Here is a 22,778-nt window from a genome sequence, read left to right as displayed (position 1 = left end):
GACAACACCTCGGGCCAGAAAAGTGTGTTAAAAGTGCCTGAACGGTATTTACACTGCTACACCTGTGGGATTTATCCCTTTCACCTCTGATCCCTCGTCCGAGCGAGCCGCCCCGCAGAAAGGCGTCGGCGCATCTGGGGGTCTCCACGCGGACACGCCGAATCAGCAGGAGCGGAGCTGGTGGGGGGGGGGCGATTCTGTGGGGGTGGAGGCTTCGCACCCCCGATGAAAGACGCGCAGCACATCTGCAGACCGGCGGCGGAGCTCAGCCCTGCTGCGCACTTGGAGCGCCGACGCGCAGAGCCGTGCGTAAAAGCGGCGGATGGAGACGGAGAAATGACCTGCCGCGCAGAGTTCTGACTGCCCTTCTCTTTCAGTGCAGCGAGATTGGGGTTCATTTTGCACCCTTTTCCTAGTGCACTGAAAAAAAACACCACTTTTTTAAATTGAGGTTATTAAAATAACTGCGCCCAGCCATGGATGCTTCTGCGGCTCTGCTGCTGACCGTGTCGCTTGCCAGCGGAGTCTGGAGCTGCCAGCTGTCCCACGACTGGAGACCCCAGACGGAAGCGTGCCGGGCCGAGCTGGCCGAGATCATCGTCTTCGCCAAGGTCCTCGCCGTCCACAAGGACACGTACAGCCTCTACAACTACCTGCCGTGGCAGTACGACACGGACCTGTTCTTCTCCGCCGAAATCGAGCTGCTGTGCGACCAGGCGTGGGGCAGCATGCTGGAGGTCCCCGCGGGGTCCAGGTTCAACGTCACCGGACTGGGCTACTTCCCGTGTTACACGTACAGCGTCACCGAGAACAACTCCTACTACTTCTTTCTGAGGTGAGCAACGGCGCACCTCGTTATTGTATTGGAAGAATGCAATGCAGGTTTACCCCCTAACCAGGCATGCAATTACGCGCCCCAAGAAATAAAGCTAGTGACAAATATGCACTAGCGATGGATGCCAAGTAGATTATGAGCAATGGCTGATCTGCGATACAAATTATTATAGGCGTCTAATTAAAATATGTACTTAATTATAACCGATTTATCACCTACAGTACAGGCCAAAAGTTTGGACACACCTTCTCATTCAATGTGTTTTCTTTATGTTCATGACCATTTACGTTGGTAGATTCTCACTGAAGGCATCAAAACTATGAATGAACACATGTGGAGTTATGTACTTAACAAAAAGTGGAGACCTGACCTCCACAGTCACCGGACCTGAACCCAATCCAGATGGTTTGGGGTGAGCTGGACCCCAACAAGTGCTAAACACCTCTGGGAACTCCTTCAAGACTGTTGGAGAACCATTTCAGGTGACGACCTCTTGAAGCTCATCGAGAGAATGCCAAGAGTGTGCAAAGCAGTAATCAGAGCAAAGGGCGGCGGTTTTGAAGAATGCCTTGAATGAGAATCTACCAATGTAAATGGTCATGAAAATAAAGAAAACACATTGAATAACCTGTTGCATGATATCAGATAGGATTTATCTCATTTTTCCAAATCCACCTACATGCGTTTTAGTAGGCATCCCACAGAAAAGAAATGCGACTGTGTGGCATTTTCTGTCACTTTTTAACCGTACGTACAATGCCTCTGACTGTCCGCTGGTTTAAATGCTGGCATGTGGCCCAGGGTTTGACTAATTTTGCTGGCTGGGCCGTAACTGTGAAGTGGCCCCTCTGTCCGAAAAAATGAAATGTCAGGGCCAATTCATAAGGCTCACGGCGATGCGCTGTGAATCAGAGGTCTTGGAGAGCACCATTGCACAATTAACAAGTTCATATGAAGCGTTAAATGCCACCAATTCACCCTAACTGGATTTTGGCAGCCCACAGTCCTAAAAATGCTGGAGTTTCCTATTGCAAGTGCACAGTAGGAGATAAACATGTAGAGTGAGCAAATGCACCCGGCTGTAAACCATCTCCCGTCCACCCTCATCCATTCATTAAAACACACACACACACACACACACACACACACACACACACAGCTGTATCTCTGTCCAAGAGCAGAGCATACATTTACATAGACACACAGCTGGTTTGGGTTTCTAGGCGAGCCCCTGGGCCAAAAGGCTCTCTGCTTCTCTCCAAACATAGAAACTAAATCTCGCAGGGATCTGATAGTGCTAATGGAGGATGTGAAGAAGAGGATGCTCGCATTTATGAATATAGTAGCATGGTTTCATTTTAAAAAGGGCGGATGGTTTCGGTTCTGAATTTAGTGTATTCTTAAGGACGGCTGTTGTACTTCAAAAAATCTCACTACTATATGGAAGTGGCAGAGTAAAATACCTATGCCATTAATTCAACCAGAGAAGTTTTAATACAAGATCAAAGTTGAAATCTTGGCAGACACACGTCAATTCACAGTGTATGTTCAACTAGAGCCATAAATAGTAACAAATCATCAAAAATATTCATTTTTATTGACTGTCAACCACGCGCATTAACTGGACATTTACAACCCTAGAGCGGTAGAGACAGAGTGAGGCAAGTGAAGCCAAGACATGTCGAAGATTGAAGGACGTCGACTGCACTTCTGTGCTGTCAGGATTCCAGAATCCTGTAATGCGAAAAAAATAAAATATCACTAGTCAGCTGTGCAGACGTCAGGCATTACTGTAATACAAATAGCATGGCTGATGATGGTAATATTGTTGGTTTGTGTGCATTAAAACATGGAAGAAATTCGTGTCCTGGTACAGTCTGGCCGTAACCTCCAGAGATTGTTCGATTTTTTCTTTAAGTGAGCTCATCGTATGGCACTGTTTTTAGAGGCCGTGGCGTTGAAAGGAATGTGTGTGCTGCACTGTTGCTTTATGGTGATTCAGCCCACAGCATTTTAATGCCTGTATTATTTGAAGCAAGAGCGGCCCATGTGGCGCACAAATGTCTCCGGCAACTGTTCCTCTGCTCCCCCTAATAAACCCAGCCAGTCATGGTGCGTTACTTGGGCGTGAGGGGGTTCTTCTCAAATTAGGCCAACAAGTCTGTCTTGAGGCACACACTGCCAAGATTTTTGGATGTCAGAGCATGATGGCACAACACCCAGTCAAATAGCCAACCTCAAATACACTTCTGCAATTTTTCAAAGTAGCTGGAAAATCATTGTTACTTTGAGGATTCAATTCTGGGAAATGTAGAGTGGAGGAGATTCGGCGGTGGCTTCAGTGACGACCATGTCCACCATTTTACAGATATGACCAAGCCTTTTAAAAACTTTGTATACACCACAAATTCCAACATTGAGTTAACATGGTTGCACTTGAAAGGTGTAGAGGGTGTGGAAGGGGCCTACTATGTTGTGCAGATCCCAATCAAGCATGTCTAGGTTGTCCTTATCTCTAGGAATGTGACTGTCTGTGTTAGATGGCGAGGAAAGAAAACTGGAATGGTCATGAGTAGGGATATATGATAGATTGGATGTATAGATTCAGGATCTTCATTTTAACTACATGCATAGTTATAGCAGTACAACATGCAGTGAAATGCATCCCGAATTGCTCTGTATTTAGCTGTGCATAGTTATAGAATAAATAGAATAGAGTGGGAAATAAAATAGAACGAAAGAGGAATAAGGCTAGTAAAAAAGTTAAGTAAGCTAAAATACAAGATGACATAAGACACAGGCATCAATGAGTAGTGGCTCTGTATACTGCACTGGCAAAGTATGTATCAGAATGTGAATGTTAAGCAAAATCAAATCAAATAACTCATTACAGTATATCGCTATTGGCCGATATTAACCCCTTTGGCTAGGGGAAAAATGGACAGTATGTAAAACAGATATTTATCCTCCCCATGTGGGTTTATTAAAATGTCTTAAAATGTTTACCTTATTAAATGTAATAAAATGAGTTCATAGTTTTCAAAGATTCTGTGAGAATGTGAACAGCTTTAAAGCTAAGTTTTTTACAGTGCAGAATTCAATGTTTCCTACCAACAGAAAACAGAAAATCGATATTGGTATCGGCCTCATGTTTATTTTCGGTGTCTGTAATTTTTTGAATCGGGGCATTTCTAGTTACGAGTGATAGTGGTAAAGTGCTAACAAACTAAATTAAAAATTAAACTTATGTCAATGAATCCCCGTTCCTACCATTTTGTCCCTGACACTTAAGACATACAGTTTCACATATTCATAGGCATCATTAAAAAAATGATTTTTATGTCGGCGGTGATGTCTGTGAGCTATGCTTCTTATCATGCACAGTCAAACCCGGTTCCAGAAAGCACTCCAGAGGCTCCGCAGGCCAAGTTTAAATCTGGCTGCCACTGCAGACAGCCTCCGATAAGGATGTAATGGTGTCAGGAGGGGGACAGTAGATCAGGTTCACGTCGCTCTGTAACGACCCAGAGGCGAGGCAGCGCCGCTTCCTGTGCAGACAAACAGCTGATGGGACTCGGTTTCCCCCCAGGCCCGCCACCTGTCACAGGGCCTCGCCTCAGGGGCCAGGAGATGGTCCAAGCCTGTAATCAAGACCAAAAATGCGCCTGTCACTCATTCTCACATGCTGTCATCCTTCCCAGTGCTTATAATAAATATTTGAAAGCGGGAGTACAGATGAAATCGAGCAGGTAATTGATTTGACGGGCAGGCGAGTATGTTTCACCCCAGGGTGTTGAACAAAAGAAAAACAGCATCCACTGTGTTCTGCCTGACGTAATTATAGAGTAGAAGATCAAGGGCAAGCTTGACGCTGGGAGGAGAAGGTGGGTAAAAAAATATGTTCTTCAGTTGAGCTACATTCCCATCTCAACAACTGATGCTGATCTAGCAGATAGCATGTAAACAAAACGAGAAGATTTTAGCATCATTGGGCTGGTGTTCAGACAAATATGTTGACTGATAAATGTTAGGTGTCATTTATGTACCATTTGTGTTCCTAAATGGTGTCTCCGAGATTCATATGATGAGAATCTATTAGAGAACAAGAGAACAAATGTCTTAAATGGTCATATTAAATACAACAAAGCAATGTAAGCGTTCCGTAATAAATTATTTAAAAGAAAACAAAAGGAGAACATAATGTTTATCGTAGGGAAGTTCATGGTCACTCATGGTTGATGATAGGTCATGGCCACAAAAATTTCCTGGACTTTCAACACACTTCTCAATCAGCATTTTAATAGTATGTTCCTTGTTATGGAACATTTCTTTTACATCATTAGCATAATAGCAATACAGTTTCATGCTATAACAAATTAGCATTAGCATTCTATATTTATATATATTCATAACGTTTCAACCGGTGCTTCAAAGGCCTGTTTCAAACATGATTTTGTTTTTTAATATCCTCAAACAAAGTGAAGTGATTGTCACATGTGATACACAGCAGCACAGCACACGGTGCACACAGTGAAATTTGTCCTCTGCATTTAACCCATCACCCTGAGTGAGCAGTGGGCAGCCATGACAGGCGCCTGGGGAGCAGTGTGTGGGGACGGTGGATCGGGATTCGAACCAGCAACCTTCTGATTACAGGGCCGCTTCCTTAACCGCTAGGCCACCACTGCCCCTCAGGTTATATAATCATAGCCTTTGACCACCCTGTAACTAATGTTTCATAGTGTTTACATCTTTACACATGAGACAGGGGTTAAGATGGTGAATGTGCTGAGTAGGTGTCTGCATTTTTAATCGCTTCTGCAGCCTGTCGGGGACCCCAGCACGAGTTAAGTTTCTCTACTCCGGGGTTCTTTTCTTCTTCTGGGCCGCAGCGCAACTGCACCGTTACGTTTTCCTCAGAGGACTGTCAAGGCGCGCAGGTCAGATTTCAACATCAACGCTCTACGTTTGCCAACTGCAGATACTACTGAATCCGTTACCCCCAGGGCGGACGTACGTAAACAGCGGGATAAGGATTCCAGGAACGCAGGGTCCGAGATCGGTAAACACCAAGACCGGGATTCACAAAGCACCGCCGTGGGACTCAGACATCCGAAACCAGGGATAGCTTCCTTCAAATTAGCTTCTCATCTCGTAATGTGGCCGCTCACTTCAGCTCTCAGACCCCCCGGTGTTGATGGTCCCGTATCACCAAATTCACTGTTCCCTCAGCATTTTTGGACCGCTCTCTCCCGCCGATGCTGAATCAGCAAAAATCAGCGCTGAAAATTTTCCACCGGGATCTCTGGTGGGTTCCTGTTTCCCATTAAAAGAACGGTCCAAATGACAGAGTCTGAAAAGTCGTGCCCTATCAATCATGGCAGTGAGCGCCAAGATGGGACACGTGGGAGAGGAACATGGAAAAATGCCCCTGCACATTGAGAAAGGAGATGGTTTGAGTTACTTTTCCTCTCGAAAAGTTGCCCCAACAGATAAAAAGAGACTGAAGCAGCCAACCCTGAGGAGTCATTAAGAAAAGCTTTATCCAGCTAACACAACATTTTCTTCAGGGATCGTTGTGTGAATTAACGTGCATATTTATATATTTTTTTCCTATATTTATACAGTATGATGTGATTTCATTACATTAGGGTCTAATTTATTTGCATATGTACAGGGAAAAACCTAAGATTACATAATATTAGAGCAGAGCAGAACTAAAAAGACAGTATATAGAATTAGTATATTACTTTACTTTACTTTACTTTACTTTACTTTTTTTTGCCGACGCTTTTATCCAAAGTGACTTACAGGAGGAAGACACCAGCAATTCTCGTTCGATTTCTATAGAATTTGAGTTTACAAAAACTAAGAGCCCTGATAAGGCCTAACTTGTGAGCAAAGAGCATGCTCTGAGATTGTTAAGTGCTAGACGAAGAAAAAATTCTCATTATGTATATATATATATTTTTGTTGTATTTTTTTGTGCAGTGTGTCTGCATGTGTAAGTGTTAGATTTGTCTGAAATACTTTTTGAATAAGTGGGTTTTCCACTCTCGGCTAGTCGAATGGAGGAGGGCAAGTTGTTCCACCAGCCAGGGACAACAAAGGAGAACAGAATTGAATCGGAGACCCCGTGAAGAGGGAATATTCAGTCTCATTTTGTTTGTAGATCTGAGAGGGCGTGCAGGAGTGTAGCTAGTAGTGTGTTGATATAGGAGGGTGAAGTTCCATTTACAGCCCTGAAGGCAGCATCAAGGATTTGACTTCAATGCGAGTGGCTACCGGGAGCCAGTGGAGAGAGGTGAGAAGAGGCGTGACATGGGTGTATTTTGGCTGATTGAAGATGAGGCGGGCTGCCATAGTTTGGATAATCTGGTATTATGGTGACTGCAGAGGCTCCAGCCAGGAGAGAGTTACAATAGTCTCGAAATAGAGTTTGGAGATGACCATTGCCTGGACGAGGAGCTGCGTAGCCTGTTGTGAGAGAAAAGGCCTAATCTTGCGAATGTTGTAGAGAGTGAACCTGCAGGATCTGGAGATTGCAGCAACGTGGTGGTTCAGACTCATTTTGCATATTAGCATTAGCAGCAATAGCATTAGTACAGGGTGGGCCATTTATATGGAAACATCTTTATAAAATGGGAATGTTTGGTGATATTAATGTCCTGTTTGTGGCACCTTAGTATATGTGAGGGGGCAAACTTTTCAAGATGGATGGTGACCATAGTGGCCATTTTGAAGTCAGCCATTGGATCCAACTTTTGTTTTTTCAATAGGAAGAGGGTCATGTGACACATCAAATTTATTGGTAATTTCACAAGAAAAACAATGGTTTAACATAACTTTATTCTTTCATTAGTTATTTACAAGTTTCTGACCTCTTATAAAATGTGTTCAATGTCACCAAACATTCCCATTTTATTAAGGTGTATCCATATAAATGTACATATTATGCACTAGGGGTGAAGTGGCAAGTTTGGGTTTGGTTAGAAGTTAGAGAGAAGATGTAGCCGTACAAAATATTCAGTATAAGATGAGATTGTTACCTGAGCATAATATATGAAAGTAAAGTACACAAACAGGATGGTGCAGATGTAAAGAATAGCACCTAGTTAATTTACGGCACGTTTCATTCATGGCATTTATCGGATCCAGAGCGACTTACTGTCAGTAGTTACAGGGACAGTCCCCTGGGAGACGCTCAGGGTTAAGTGTCTTCTGGTTCACAGGCGAGTGTCTTTCTCACTAGGCCACTACCACCCCATGTTGCATTACACTTGTGAAGTTCATCTAGAGCCAGTAATAGCACGTTAAATAGTACTTTCTGTCTCTAGTGACTTGTTTCAGCACAGTAAATGTGCAGGTGAAATGGAGCTTCTACAGTAACGGTAGAATAGTTTCCGATTCACACCAGGAGCTCTACACTCCAATTGCTGTTAATTGTCTGAGCCCGTTCCATCATTTGACCATCGTGGGGAGTTTCAGGCCTTTTAAAGAGCTGTATATAAGACAGAACCGTGCCCCATGGGAGATTTCCTGGTGGCCGCTTCCAGTTCTTTGTCTGCACTACCTGAGCCTCGAACCTCCCAAGCCGGCTGGTTCCAATTTGGCAGTACAAATCACACCAGCCCAGCAATTTAGAAAGGATGTAAAAAACAACAAAGGAAAGAGAGACAACGGCATTAATTAAAGCAACATGTCCTGGAAGTTAAGTTAAGGGGACTTGCAGCTCTCCAAGGGCATGTGGCTGGATGACTTGGTTGTGTCTCAGAGAATGGATTTTCATCATAGTATACAATAGAATTCCCTTTAATCACATCATGCAAGGCAACAAAAACAGCACATAAGATACCACCTAAAGCATAAACATCACCCTATTAAAAATGAAAAATACACAGAAACATAAACAGACTGGCAGCCTACCATGCAGACATGTGTTTCAGACTAAAGTGCATAAAAAAAACGAAATACTGACTTTATAATTTATCAATTATTCTCATCATTTGAGATTTGATCGTGCAACCATCCTGAGCCTGTCCGGCCCTGTGTCCTCCATCTGTCTGCTTCTCGGCATGCTCTCTTCTCATTACCTCTGCTTACATTCCAGCGCCCACGTCTGTCAACCTCATCGGTGGCCCTTGTCGAGGTGAAATATCGAGCGGTTTGGAGAGCGCTTGGCCAAGCTGCTTGTTTCTCAAGTAAAACATTTACATGCCCCGTCTCCAAACAAACCGTGCAGTCTCCACACATTGCGGCCTCTTCAACGACTTTAATATGGAAGTCGTGTATGATGCTCACACACTTTCATGGGGGGCGAGACCCCGCAAATAAGCTTTGATGGTCACTGAGGCTGCCGGGACACCTAAAGCTATTGAGATAGCGTCTGATGCTCCTCGCGAGAGAAGAAGACATGGGGTCCAGATGGATGAAACGTTGAACCATCAACCTCCAAAACCAACACTTACACCACAGACGTAGCTGCGATCGCTTGAGCAGATGAGATCCATGTGTGCCGAAACGCCACCGCCAGGCTCGGCGCTTGTGCGAACACGTGTTTACCTCAAATGACAGGCAACATCTTGAAGATGTAACGTTCTTCTCGCATTTTAGGCCTGGCCCATTTTAATTGTCGGCTGAATGAGCAGTCCAGCCGGTGTTTATTGGACTGGGGAACTCTCCCGAAGTGATTTCACCCTCGTGCCGCTTTATTTATTTCCCAGATATCGTAATAACAAAAGAGGACTTCATTCCGTGCAGTGGAAAGCGGCGGATCATTAAAAATTCCAATTCCATGTCAATGAGGACAAACAGGAAAAAAAATAAAAATGTTGCGCCTGGCAGGGAACCAAAGCTCACAGTGTGTCAAAGAACAGAGCAGAACATTTAACAAGACCGAAATGAAATGGGCTTTTCATTTCCCCCCTTTGTCCTCTCGTAACCATGGTTTTTGTATTAATATTTCTCTTACCACCCAAGCAAACTTTGATAACAGACTTCCTTCATTTCCGTCCTGCTGGGAGCTTCGTGGCGAGGGCCTGTTGCTCTGAGTTGTCGGATTTATGGGCCGAGGATTCATGCATATGCGTACAAAAAAAAAGTCAAACACATGTACAGAGGAGGTGAGGGGGTGGTGGAGAAATGCTTTCCTGCAGCAATCCATTAATTCTGGATGCAGACCAGATTTACCAGAGGACCCTGGGTCATGGTTTGGATTGATCTCTGGACTCCTTCCTTTTCTGCCCTCAGCTACTGCTCTGTGCCTCTCGCGTAATGCCGGAGATGTTCAGAGAGGTTGCTTTTGTTACAGTGGGACTTTCCCTGTGGTGCGAGGTTGCCCACGGTATTCTTCTGATGAGCCTTTAATGAAGGGCTGGACTGAGCAGGAGACGTGCCACTAATCATGTCTGAGTCATGGGAATCATCTCAGGATTTTACTGTTTTGTGTTGTAGGAGGCTTCGTCTCTTGCTTCAGAAACGACGGGCACTATTTTCAAGCTAGCACTAAGCGTGGAGCCTCACTAGTGCAAGTCAAAAGCATCTCAGGTTTAAATGGCAAAAACAAGATGATCTTTAAATGTGACTTTAATGGTAAAATTATCCAGAATGAGGGTGAAGGGCTGTCAATTATCTGTCTCCAAACATTTTTAACTAATAATTAAAAATCATGTTCTGAGTGATAAAAATAATTACACACAAATAAAATGGGAAGTTAGTTGCTCTTTTTGAAGCTACAAAGAACTATCAAACAGTTTTTTCTCTTTTTATCAGTATTAAATCAGTCCCGAGGATGCTTGGCCTTACAATAGTGAAAGGCTTAATTTAATTTAAATTTTAATTTATGAGAAAAGGCTTCATTCTTTGTTCTTTTTGTTCAGGATGGACGAGAACTACAGCATCATCCCTCACGGCGTCAACTTCCAGGACCCCATCTTCCCCGACACGCCGGAAAACCACCGCATGTTTGCCAGCCTGTTCCAATTCTCTAACTGCACCACCGGGACCCAGGTCCACATGTACACCCCTGAATGGGAGGCCCAGGAGGACAGCCGGGTAAGCATGGCCTTATTCTCCTAATCGTTGCTGAACGATGTTGCAGCTCTGGAGGCTTGATCAATGACACAAAAGTCATTTTTACCTAAAAATCCATTTTAGTTTAGTGAACGCATTCTGATTCAAAGCACAGTAGAGCACACGGTTTACCCATCACCATGAGTGAACAGTGGCCAGCCAGGACAGGCGCCCGGTGAGCAGTGTACTGTACCATGATCAGTTTGGGATTTGAACCCCCAACACCACGTGTTACTGCCTCTAAGGGTTGTGCTACTGTAGTATGAGGCCAACTGTAAGACCGCTAAGGTTCTTTATTCTGCCCATTAACATTTACCCTTTAAATCCCATTCGCTTTTTTTTACTTCTAGCAATTTCTAATGCTGTCTTAGTTCTCATTGCTCTGTTTTCTCTCCATCCTTCCACTGACATCTGTTCATTTTACAACCATGCGTACAGCATCTTGCACATTTTTATATTTCCGATTTATATCACAAAGGACATTTCGTTTAAAAAAAGCAGCTGGCAGAGCTCAGAACGTCATTCTTCTGTAACGTAGAAACCTAGCATAAAATTACGTGACTTGTAAATATTACTGTGAGAATTATGAGAATACGCAGGTAATTATAGGTGGGAGGGCTATATATGTGTGTGGAGGCCACTAACTGCTTATCTTTGTGCTCAGCTCGCAGGCCCGCTCCCCAGTTGAAGGCCTTTGGGGGATTTTTGCTTCCAAGCGGGTCATGTGTCACTCTTTGTGAATGTCTCAGATGAAGCGGGCATCATTGTCTGTTGTTCCTTAAATGCTCCAGCAATCAAATCCAGGCAACTGTTCCTGATCAAGAGATGGAACCTTTTTACTTCCCTTAGGTCAAAATCAGTGCTATCTGTTTCCTCAATTCTCTTTGATATTGGCTTTGGGTCAAGTGAACGGCCTTCAAAGAGCCGATTCTGGCCTCAGACCTCTAATCCTGGCTACCGGGAGGGAAGAGTTCGGCATTTTTCAGAGGGGATTAGACGTTCTGCACAGCAGAGACCTGAGGTGAGATGACTCAAGCTACAAACAAAGATGGAAGGGCATTTGGGGTAAGGTTCGGCGCTGTGATGTCTGGGTATCTGAGGAACTGAGACGGGGTCCGCCACTGAGCAAAGAATAAACAAGTCTGACTCCTGTAGACTGGAGCCCATCGGCTGCTCTTTCATGTTCCTGTCAGGCAGCTTGGCACCCCAGCAGCATGAAGGCATGTTTCCACTGAGACGGGACAGCGTGGGGCTGTTCTCGCATTGATTCAGTTTCAGTGGACTTGAAAGCTACAGCACTGGGAGTTTGATGGCGAGGGCCTGTTGCTTTGAACACATTACTGGTGGATAACACTGCCTATCTTGTTACAATGGATGGAATGAGGTAAACAGTTTGCTCCTGAAGTTGATTTGTTTGAAGTGGCGAATTGTGATGGCTGGGTTGTAGCATCTCCGAAGCAGTCTGCAGTGGTCAAGGCTCACCACAAGCCCAAGATCGTTGCCGGATTGCTGAAAAAGTTGCAGACTGGTCAGACTGAACTGACTGTTGCTGACAAAGTACACCACTCCATGGAAACAGCATTCCCTTGATGTCAGTGCCCTCTTTCACACTGCAGAAGATCTTATCTTGTCAGACTGTCTCCAAATTCTCCAGATCTCAGTCCTATTGAGCTTCCAGGGCGAAGACCACACATCATGCAGGACTTAAAAGATCTTCTACTTACAGCTTGATGGCAGATATCACAGCATACGTTCATTACATACATTATGTACATTAGTGGAGGTGAAAGGGGGGACCTGCTAAATTGTGAAAAAAGTGAAAGAGAAGTGATTGTCATTGTGAAACACTGCAGCACAGCATACGGTGACGCAACGCAATGTGTCCTCTGCTTTTAACCCATCACCCTTGGTGGGCAGCCATGACAGGCGTCCGGGCAGCAGTGTGTGGGGACGGTACTTTCTTCGGTGACACCTCAGCGGCACCTTGGCAGTTGGGGATTCGAACCCTCAACCCACAATTATGGGTCCAATAGTAGGCATTGGTGGCTGATTGGTGTCTGGAAAATGTTATGAGATCTTGCTTTTCTACATGATCTCTACATGACTAGCATTCCTCTCAAAAATGATGCACAGGGACAGTTTTCAATCAGACACTAAGTGCATATGATGGCCCTTTGTCATGATAATGGATTTGGTTTACATAAATGACCATGCGTTTGCGTAATCCAAGCGAAACTCAGCAGAGGGTCAAGGTCGATCGCTGGAAAGCAGCGTTTGATATTTCAGAACAACTCGGGACTCAAAATTATTTTTGTGTCAATAGCGCACTTAATTTTAACAATTTAAAGATTTCCTCAATTACATTTCAAAGCATTGTACCTTGGGGGGGACCGGGGGAAAAAAACTACAGACCTGGCACTGAGAACCGCTCCCCCGTATGGACACTTTACTGTTTAAATGGGTATTGTGTATCATGGTACCCGCCAACAAACACGAATCTCACACTCATTCAATTCACAGCGGCTTCTCACAGGAGAAATCTGCGCTCTTCGTTGCCATCAAAAGCATTCCCAGCCTTCATGGGAAAAATCCAGAAATACGAGCGATGGGAATGTCTTACAGACTGTTTTTATTAGTTGCCAGTTGCGTCAGGAGCCCAGCAGCCGAGGTCTTCATCCAGGCACTTTGCATCACTCACTCAACGTGCCTATACCTATACCTGACTGGCACGCCGGCAAAGAGATTTGACCTTTCACCTCAGCTACTGTCACAGACAATTACACAGGAATGCAAGCACAAAGAGGCGAGTGCAAAATGCCTTGGCTTATCTCAGAGCTTTCAGAGGTGCTGGAGATGGTGCGATATGGCAGCAGAGAAATGCCTGTTCCAATCTCCATTTTTTCCATTCTACAAGGCTGTGCACGCGCAACTCTGTTTTACTTCACGGATAGATGGCGATCCAGGAAAGAGCTGTTAGCTTTATTTTAGCGCATTTTCAGTCAGATTACAGTATTGACACGTCTGCGTCTGCGTCACGTCTGCCAGTGTTGGGATGTACCCAGGAAATTTTGGAATGGGGTGCTGTTCCTATACCCTCCATGGGATATTCAATGTTTGCACGTCTTTGGTGGCTTCAACATGATCTTTGCATGGAATTGCTAACCACAGGATTACAGAAAGCCACCAAAAGAAACTGTCAACCGTTTCTGCTCTTCCGAGACATGAACCAGGGATCCTTGTTTGTCAGACCACAGGCATGCATATTAACAAAGAAGTTTTGCAGAAATAGACAGAATTTAATGACCAGACCAGCAGTAAAAAAAAAAAAATTCAGTTTTTTCCTTATCCATCTTAAATAATAGCCAGATTTGGGCTTAGCACTCATGAAAGAAGGGAAAAAATTGCCTGTTCTGTTCACCTAAAGGCCAAACATTTGTTTTTCTTTATGTGACTCACTCCGGAGTAATTAAGTGGCATAAAATCAATGAAATATCCTTTAGAACGAGGCACTGAGAAAATAGATTCAAGCTGATTTCCCACTGGACCCACGAGTTTCTCTTCGAATTGCCCAAAATAGGAAGAAATGTACATTGCATTACTTTTGCCTCATTTCTGTCCAAAAATAGTCTTTCTTATTTTCCCACAAGTTCACCAAATGCTTCCTGTTCCACAGCTCCTCTGCTCCACAGTGCAGAAGGCCCTGTTTGAGGAAGAGGAACGGGTGAAGACCCTCTCTCAGAAGGTCAAAGTTCTGGAGAAAGCCAACAACCACCTGAGAGACAAGGTGAAAAACATGAAACGACTCTTGCGGCAGGCCAAGCGAGAGACCAAAGAGCAGACGTTCCTCTACAAGCCACACCACGAACCTGAACCTTCTGACCCACAGCAGGACACCACCCAGGACCAGAAGGCCAGCCTGAAGAAGATTCCTCCCAAGAAGCTGAAGAGTTAAGTCACCTGCTGCCTGTCGAGAGGGCGTCAGCTGTACATATGCTGTATAAAAATACGTTAATAGTTCAGGAACTCCTAATTTCAAGAAAAACACTCAGGAGCTGAATAGGATATGATTGTTTTGAGGACAGACACCATCTTTAAAGTAATGTTCATCAGCCATGTCCATATTTTTATTGATATAAATACAACCACAAGCAGTGTAGTGTTTGTACATCTACCAGTTCACACGAATGAATGTGCTTTACATTACTTACCATATGACGATACATTATTCTATAGAATATAGAATATATATTAGTTAAACATCTAATAGTGAGATTTTGTCACTTAACGTTTCAGGTTTTCGCTCAACAGAAGCAGTTGTTTTTTTGAGTGAATTATGCTTGAAAACTATATACTTCAGAAAACTAAAAATATACAGGACAGGCCAAAAGTTTGTACACCTTCTCATTCAATGTGTTTTCTTTATTTTCATGACCATTTACATTGTTAGATTCTCACTGAAGGCATCAAAACTATGAATGAACACAGGTGGAGTTATGTACTTAACAAAAAGTGGAGACCTGGCCTCCACAGTCACCGGACCTGAACCCGATCAAGATGGTTTGGGGTGAGCTGAACCACAGAGTGAAGGCAAAGGGGCCAACAAGTGCTTAACACCTCTGGGAACTCCTTCAAGACTGTTGGAAAACCATTTCAGGTGACGAACTCATCGAGAGAATGGCAAGAGTGTACAAAGCAGTAATCAGAGCAAAGAAACTAGAATATAAAACATGTTTTCAGTTATTTCACCTTTTTTTGTTAAGTACATAACTCCACATGTGTTCATTCATAGTTTTGATGCATTCAGTGAGAATCTACCAACATAAATGGTCATGAAAATAAGGTGTTTCCAAACCTTTGGCCTGTACTGTATATGGCCAGTTTTTTAGTGATTGTTTGCTAAGAAATGTTCACTGACATTTTTCACACAAGTAAAATGTTATTTTTATTACTGACAGAAAATAGCTTTTTTTATCATTTTTAGGGTGCTGAGCACTCAATAAATGCAACCACTATCCTGAGACTTTTACTGGCAACTATTACTGGCAGCATTTTGCCATTGAAAATTATGTGCCTTCAGTCAGGAACTTAAACTTTCTTAAATATATATAATTGTATTTACTTCATATGAAAACAAATATTGCAATAAAATGTTTTTCAATTACTTTACCCTTGTCCTTCTTTTCTTTTATAACATACAATGGAAGAATCTGAAGCACCATGAAGCAAAAGTTTGTGCAATGTCCATCTGTGTGAAGGATGCTATTGAAATATAGGATTTTCTTGTACTGCTAGTCTTGCAGGTGAATAAAAGAAGGTTAGTTACTGTCCCACCACATACATCTGTGCTCTCTGGGGATTTGTAAACTGTGAGAAAACAACAGATCCACAATCTGAAGGGAGGCTTTGGGTGATGCACAAATGTGTTGAGATCATCAAAACGTGTCCCCAGATTATCGCACATTACTCCAGCACTGTGGTACAAATAGGTGGGGTGACAAGTGGTGCTCTTCATCCAGGTGATTTTGCCAGAGAGATCGATGTTCTTCTGAGACCTGAAAAGGGCAACTTAGAAAAGACATCACTTCTTGATGGCCAGATGTCCAGACGAGATGAGAAAATTGTATGACGGCAACATGATGCTTAGCCAAAAAAAAGAAGATTCAGATCATGACCTGCTCATTCACTCTGTTGTACAAAGTTTGGCATTTTCAAGCCTCAATTGTATTTTTTGAAATCTGGAATTTTCTTGGCAGGCTGCAGTCTATAACATTTTTCTGCACTGTTTCCTGAGGAGAGCCGGACCCAATCTTTTCCATATGGCTCTGCGTCTCCGACCGTAAAAAAAAAATAAAAGAGCGGCCGGAAAAATCTGAAGTTTTAAATGGCAGGTTTGAGGGCCAAAATTTACGGTATGTTTCGTTTTCTTAATAAAGAAGGTAAGTTCGGCCAGACGGGAGCTCTGAAGGGCAGACAGTAACAAAATGAGTCTTCACCCCTTGATAGCGCAGCACCCCACAGCAGCCACTCCGCAGGAACCTGTCACGATCTTGAGGACGCATTCCAAAGATGAAATATACACACAATGTCTCCTGAACATAAACCACTTTCACGGACAAGCTGCAAAGCAGATGTCCGGCAAGACGGCAGAGTTGTGGTGGTCCTCGCTAGTGGATTACAGATAATTATGGATATGATGTTACGCTTTTCACAAGTGAATCTAAATAAATTACAACATTTATGTAATTTGATTGTAACAGATGGACTGTTCTTTATTCTCAGTCTTTTTAATTATATAATTTTGAGATAATGGATTTCACAAGGAATTATTCAAAATAATCTTTCACTTTAGCTGAAAGTGCAGTACAACATAATATTTTTGTCAATGTAAGTTTTTATTATTTTCTGTTATTTTTTGCATGGTGTGTTGTTGTTGGATGGTAATTATTTTTCCCCTCGTGCATTTATGATAAGTGGTACAAGCCGTCAGATATTGTGCATGAATGCACGAATCCCAGAGTGCAAAACAGGTGCTCGGTGGAGAAAGTAAGTCTCATTTTACGTCTGTCATGGGAATACGCATCAAAAGCCACTGTCATTAAAACAGTGACAGAAACACACTTACATCTGTTTTTCTGTCTTTGTGCTCGTACATGTCGAATTCTGCATGACACCAGCCGCAGATGCATGCTCCCGTGCTTTGGTGAGGAATGAATGGCTGAGAGAATGGGAGAGAAACTAAATGATGAACTAAATCTACACACATTTAAGCACAAACTCAAGAACTTCAGACGTTTTAAATTAAAAAAGGATTTAAAATTGGAAAGTAAAAAGCAGCCCTGAAAATGGAGGGCGGGAAATCAATATTCAGTTCCTTGGGTGAATTGCTGACCTTAAATTCATCATAAGTGTGAGTGTGTCAGTGAAGGGTGTTGTGGGCCAGCGCCCTGTCCGTCCCCTCCATCGCCCACAACCCTGATGTGCATTAAGCTGTTATTGAAAGTGAGCAATGTGAGACAGAAAGCAACAGAAACATAGTTTAAAGAGCGCAAGAAAAGAAAAATAAGTTGACACTTCTAAAGCAAAACCATCACACTAAACCTCTTGTTTTTTATGTCTGTCATCTTGCATCAAGTGCAAAGAGGAACATATAAATGGAATTGTCTTGTCTGTACATCTGTTTAGTCTATGTGTCTATTGTGTCTATTAAATGCTGTAAATGTAAACTGTAGCACATTGAAAATGGGGTTCTCTCTGTCTGGATGGTGCACAAAACAGGATATGTCACTCAAATGAATTGAATACTAGAGTGAACCGTAGAAATTACATTTACGGATAGAATAAAAGCATAAATTCCTGTAAACAATTGTGCTTGCGACATGGGGGGCGTTCAGAAGGTTTCAGGGCTTTCGTTGGGAGAGGTACAAAGAGCGCAGTAAAAGGAAAGCGACCGGCATGGAGAAGGCTTTCCTGCTGCACACTGCTGCGAACACTGACCGTTTTATCTTCCCCAAGTGTGTGTAAAAACAGGTGATAAAGAGAATGGGGGTGTTTCGTCTATCAGCCTCTGCGCTCAACTCTTTCTGGAGCTGAAAATGCAGGGACTGCGTAATTGGGGTCTGTTTAGGATTTTTTTTTTTTCGGTTTGCCTATAAAACCCTGTATTGTAACCTGTGGGCGCCTGGTCCTCTTACCAGCAGACAGTAAAAAGGTTCTCCTGCCAAGGAAAGCAGAGCTTGCCGCATGTTAAATAGGAGTTGGGGCGCACACATGATTATTAATGCTTTTAATTTGCAAGTCCAGGCACCGCGTCGCAGCCGCAGATGCGTGCTGGGCTGCAATGTCACACAACTGAAGTTCCACACATGGTTTGGTGCACGCTCTGGCCCGAGTCTCCTGGTTCGCCCCAATCAAGAGCCATTCATCAACTGTCACGCTCCGCAAACGGATGTCGCAGACTTAACTTCCTCCCCGAAACTCAATATCTGTCACGTTATGAATTCCTCGACAACCACTACTCACTCGTCTTGGTCCAATTTCGTCCTTCTTTAGTCCCTCTTCTCATTTCAGATACAAAGCATGTCACAATGCATTATTACCTGAAGAGGTGCAGCAGTGCCTCTAGAAACTCAATTCCATAAACCCATTTTCTCTAATCAGAATCACAATCGTGTTTGTCGGCCAACTATGTCACTACGCACACATGGAACTCGGTTCTGGCTACACAATACAATAAAATATACAGTAGACGGTATGTATGTCTACTACAATATACAATATACAATCGGGCAGCTTTCATCTGAGGCTGGAACTATATACAGAACAATGTATTTCTACATATTTCATCCCTGTCCATGGATCTTAAAATAACCTTTGGACAAATATACTTGGAGACATATGGACATTTTTAGTTGCTTCACGGGAAAAGAAATGTAATCTTAAGAAAGCTGAAATTCATAAAAAGAGATAAAAGTTCTTGGGTTTTTTTTGTGGCTTGAGGAGATTTGTATGTATATATGAAATCAGGTTTTACTATGTCAGGTTTTACTATGCCAGAGTGGGGAGGTTTCCACAGGCTGTGAGATCTTGTCTAGAACGTCTTTAAATGATTATTTTAGCTCATATAAAGCTCATTCCCCACAACCCTAGAACTGTCTCCTGATATTAGTGAGACGCTGGTTAAACGAGGCAGCTCCCAGCGGGGGACCTTGCGGTGACCCCACAGTGAGGGAAGACAGGAAATGTTGCCAGCGATAGGGCCGCAACCCGCGGGGTCACCGGTTCAGTGTCTGATTGAGACGTTAGATCCGTCTCTGACAACAGTCCTGTCCATACAGAGGCATGTGCGCCATCTGTCCACGATCCAAAGCATTCCCATTCCCATTCATCGACACAAAGATCTTCAAACATCTGAAAAGCTGCATGCTTAATGTATGCATGTCTGCATTCAACCACCCCAATCCATGATTGCTACCACTTGGCCAATTATTTCAGAGCTCCATGTTGACATGATTAACTCTGTTTTCTCCCAACACTTCACAGAGACCACCTCCCCCCCCCCCCCCCCCCCCCCCCGAACCCACTCTCTCCCTCCTTCTCCTTTCCTTTTGTTTTCTTTTCTGAGCGGAGATCATGGCGACGGCCGCAACACAAGCACCAGGAACATGACTTCATGTGTTTGCTGTTAACGGTGTATAATTGTGTTTTGCATTTATTTGACCCTCATGGAGAAATTATATATTGAGCTGGTCTCTCTCTCTCTCTCTCTCTCTCTCTCTTTTTTTTGAAGACCATGTTTTGGCCAAGTTGGATGAGGAGGTTCTTCCACCGTCAGCACAGCTCACCCAAATATATTTTTGGCTTTCGGTTACTCACGGAACACGGAAAAGTTTTTTTTTGCAATCAATCAGCAGGGGACAGACAGGAACATGATTCTGTGGGTCATTGTAAAGTTCAGAGACGGAACAACACGTCAAACCGTCCTGATTAAGATGTATGGGCTGAAGAGTTGTAAATTTGCACAACAGAATAGTCTGGACATTTGAGTGCCCTGGGATCATGGCGGCCTTCTTTGTCTAGGTGTCCATAGATGAAATAGAAATGAGGTCTATTTGCATGCCAGGAAAGCCGATCATCGAGTGATGTCTTTCGCATGTGGAGGAATCTCATTCAGTTCAGTGCTCCTGCAGGCCCGAGCCGTTTCCCATCCACCCAGGATGCGACAGGGTCTCGAGGAAGCTCTAGAACGAGGATCTGCTCATCGAGTGAGCCAAACAGCAAACAAGGAAACCGCTGAAATATGATAAATCTGCTGGCTGTTATTGATGGCGGTGCCACCAAAACGTTCCAACCGCAACGCAATCATTCACTTGCTAAATCCAATCCGTTATTATCATCGTTGTTGACAAATATAGATTATTAATGAGTGATTCCGCGGTGAAGCTACACCCAGTTCTACAGGATTGTGTCTCACCATGTCGGAAGCTCATCTCCTAATGTGTGGGATAATCGTCTGAATAACACCATAAGCCCCCCTGGAAGGCGGATGCTCAAATCCCATCACCCCCCTGGTAAAATACGAGGACCTTCGCACCACCCAGAGTTATGAACCGGGCCAAGAAAACCAGTCCATCTATCTACAGGCTTTGTCCTGTCTGTTTCCATTCACGTTGTGCATTCAGGCCTCGCTGAATGTGGGACGGGCGACTTACACATTAAGCCCTGGAGGGCCAAGGATCAGGAGGCATGAAGAACAGATCATTATCAGCCAGAGAAGACAAATGGATGGTGATGATGATGTACAGGTCGGATTTCATTCTCATCCACATTTAATCACAGACAATAAAGACTTTTTTTGTCATGTCTTGAACATCAGTTGCTGTTTTTGGACTAGATCCACCAGTCCAAGAGCCCGATGCTCAGGGAAACATTACAAAACAAATACAACACAACATTTTAAAAAAGGAGTCGTTGCTTCAAAACTGTATGTTGTCCAGGAAAGAAGCATCAAAGTGAATTCACCACCCCGCCGATATGACAACCGCTATTATTCCTGCCAGGGGGGAGGAATGTCTCTCCTGAACTACATTTACAAACGACATGTGGTTGTCAGACCCGCAAGCCGCCTGTCTTTGCGGTGACAATGTACTTTACAAATAATATTATTCCGTTTTGGAACGAAAAACAGAGCGATTGCAGTGGGGCTGCGAGGGTGTATACAGGAGATCGGTGTGCCGAGTTGGCTGCCACACAGGATCTACGGCATTGGGCGGTCTATTCATTTCTATAAATTTGGCCAATAGAAAGACTTTAAAAGAACCGGAACCAGCACACTCTTGCAAAATAAACGACACTGCTTATTTAAAGATACTAATATTGAATGTTTTATGTTTGATGTGTGGCCTAGACTTTGCTGAAGTTAAGTAACGTGGCTGGTATGACGTCAGTGTGACCCCCATTTTAGTTTCTCCCACTCATTTCGACAAGTTATGCCTCCAGAGTCTCATTGTTCCAAATAAACAGGAACTAGAATTCTCAACATTACAGGTCTCATGAAAGTGAGAGAGCAAAAGTGGCAGCAATTTTTGCAGAGCTCACCACCGCCAAAGACCAGCCTTCAGGTCTGAGCACTGTCCCAGCACCGTTTTGCTCCTGTCTTCAGGTTGATCGTAAACGTCACACCGGGAACAGGTAAAAAGATTTATTAAAAAAACACAAACACACCAGACCGGCTGGACACTGGACGAGAAACAGACAGATGGAGTGTTCAGAACAGCAGATGGTCAGATAGAGAGGTGCACGGGGGAAAAGGGGTCCCGGCAGCCTCAGTATTTTTCCTTGTGGTATCTTAGCATCAGCGCACCTAAACAAGTCTGCATGCAGAGCTTTTGATTTGAATTCAACTTTGGACGCCTGGAAAAAACCTCAGCGGGTGGAAAAGAGCCAAGGAGAAAATCTCATTAATGAGCAATCTTTTCCTCCCATGAAGTCGTCCATGTTTCCCAATATGTGGCACCTCGGGGGCCACAACTTTTCAGTTTCTGTCCAGGAGCTCCTCGTCGTTTAAATTACATGGACAAAGACAGGATTTTCCAGACAAAAAGGGACAGTCATCTGTCTTGGACTACTTTCAAAATATTTATCTCCAATATGTATTTCTACTTCTGCTAAAAAAACACATATTTCCTATCATGAAAATGTGACTTTGTGAGATGATTTAACATCAATACGAGTTCCCCTAGCCTGTCTGTAGTCCAGCAGTGGCTAGAAATGGCGATTGGTGTAAAGAGTGTTTTGGTCATTCTGCTCCGTCTTTCAGAGAGCGGCAGCTCAGACGGTCCGATCTGGAATTTGGCCCCTTATGACATCATAAGGG

At 43.7% G+C, this 22,778-nt stretch overlaps 1 protein-coding gene across 1 annotated transcript; it reads left to right on the top strand.

The window, feature by feature from the left end:
• Positions 1 to 230: 230 nt before the first annotated feature.
• On the top strand, positions 231 to 15,406 carry ccdc3b (coiled-coil domain containing 3b). The gene is made up of 3 exons (XM_028998798.1): positions 231 to 835; positions 10,714 to 10,888; positions 14,580 to 15,406. Exons 1-3 carry the CDS (start codon positions 477 to 479, stop codon positions 14,856 to 14,858), a joined length of 813 nt encoding a protein of 270 aa, XP_028854631.1. The 5' UTR covers positions 231 to 476; the 3' UTR covers positions 14,859 to 15,406.
• The last annotated feature ends 7,372 nt before the right edge of the window (positions 15,407 to 22,778 follow it).

Source organism: Denticeps clupeoides, chromosome 12, assembly GCF_900700375.1.
Source record: "Denticeps clupeoides chromosome 12, fDenClu1.1, whole genome shotgun sequence".
In the NCBI taxonomy this organism is placed as follows: domain Eukaryota; kingdom Metazoa; phylum Chordata; class Actinopteri; order Clupeiformes; family Denticipitidae; genus Denticeps; species Denticeps clupeoides.
Note: the sequence above shows the minus strand (reverse complement) of the source record. Positions and strands in the feature narration are given on the sequence as shown.

Bases quoted from the DNA above. Each gene is read 5' to 3' on its own strand.
- ccdc3b (XM_028998798.1), top strand. From the start codon at position 477: ATGGATGCTTCTGCGGCTCTGCTGCTGACCGTGTCGCTTGCCAGCGGA. The intron at 836-10,713 runs GTGAGCAACGGC...CTTTTTGTTCAG, and splicing joins TCCTACTACTTCTTTCTGAG to GATGGACGAGAACTACAGCA. The intron at 10,889-14,579 runs GTAAGCATGGCC...CCTGTTCCACAG, and splicing joins AGGCCCAGGAGGACAGCCGG to CTCCTCTGCTCCACAGTGCA.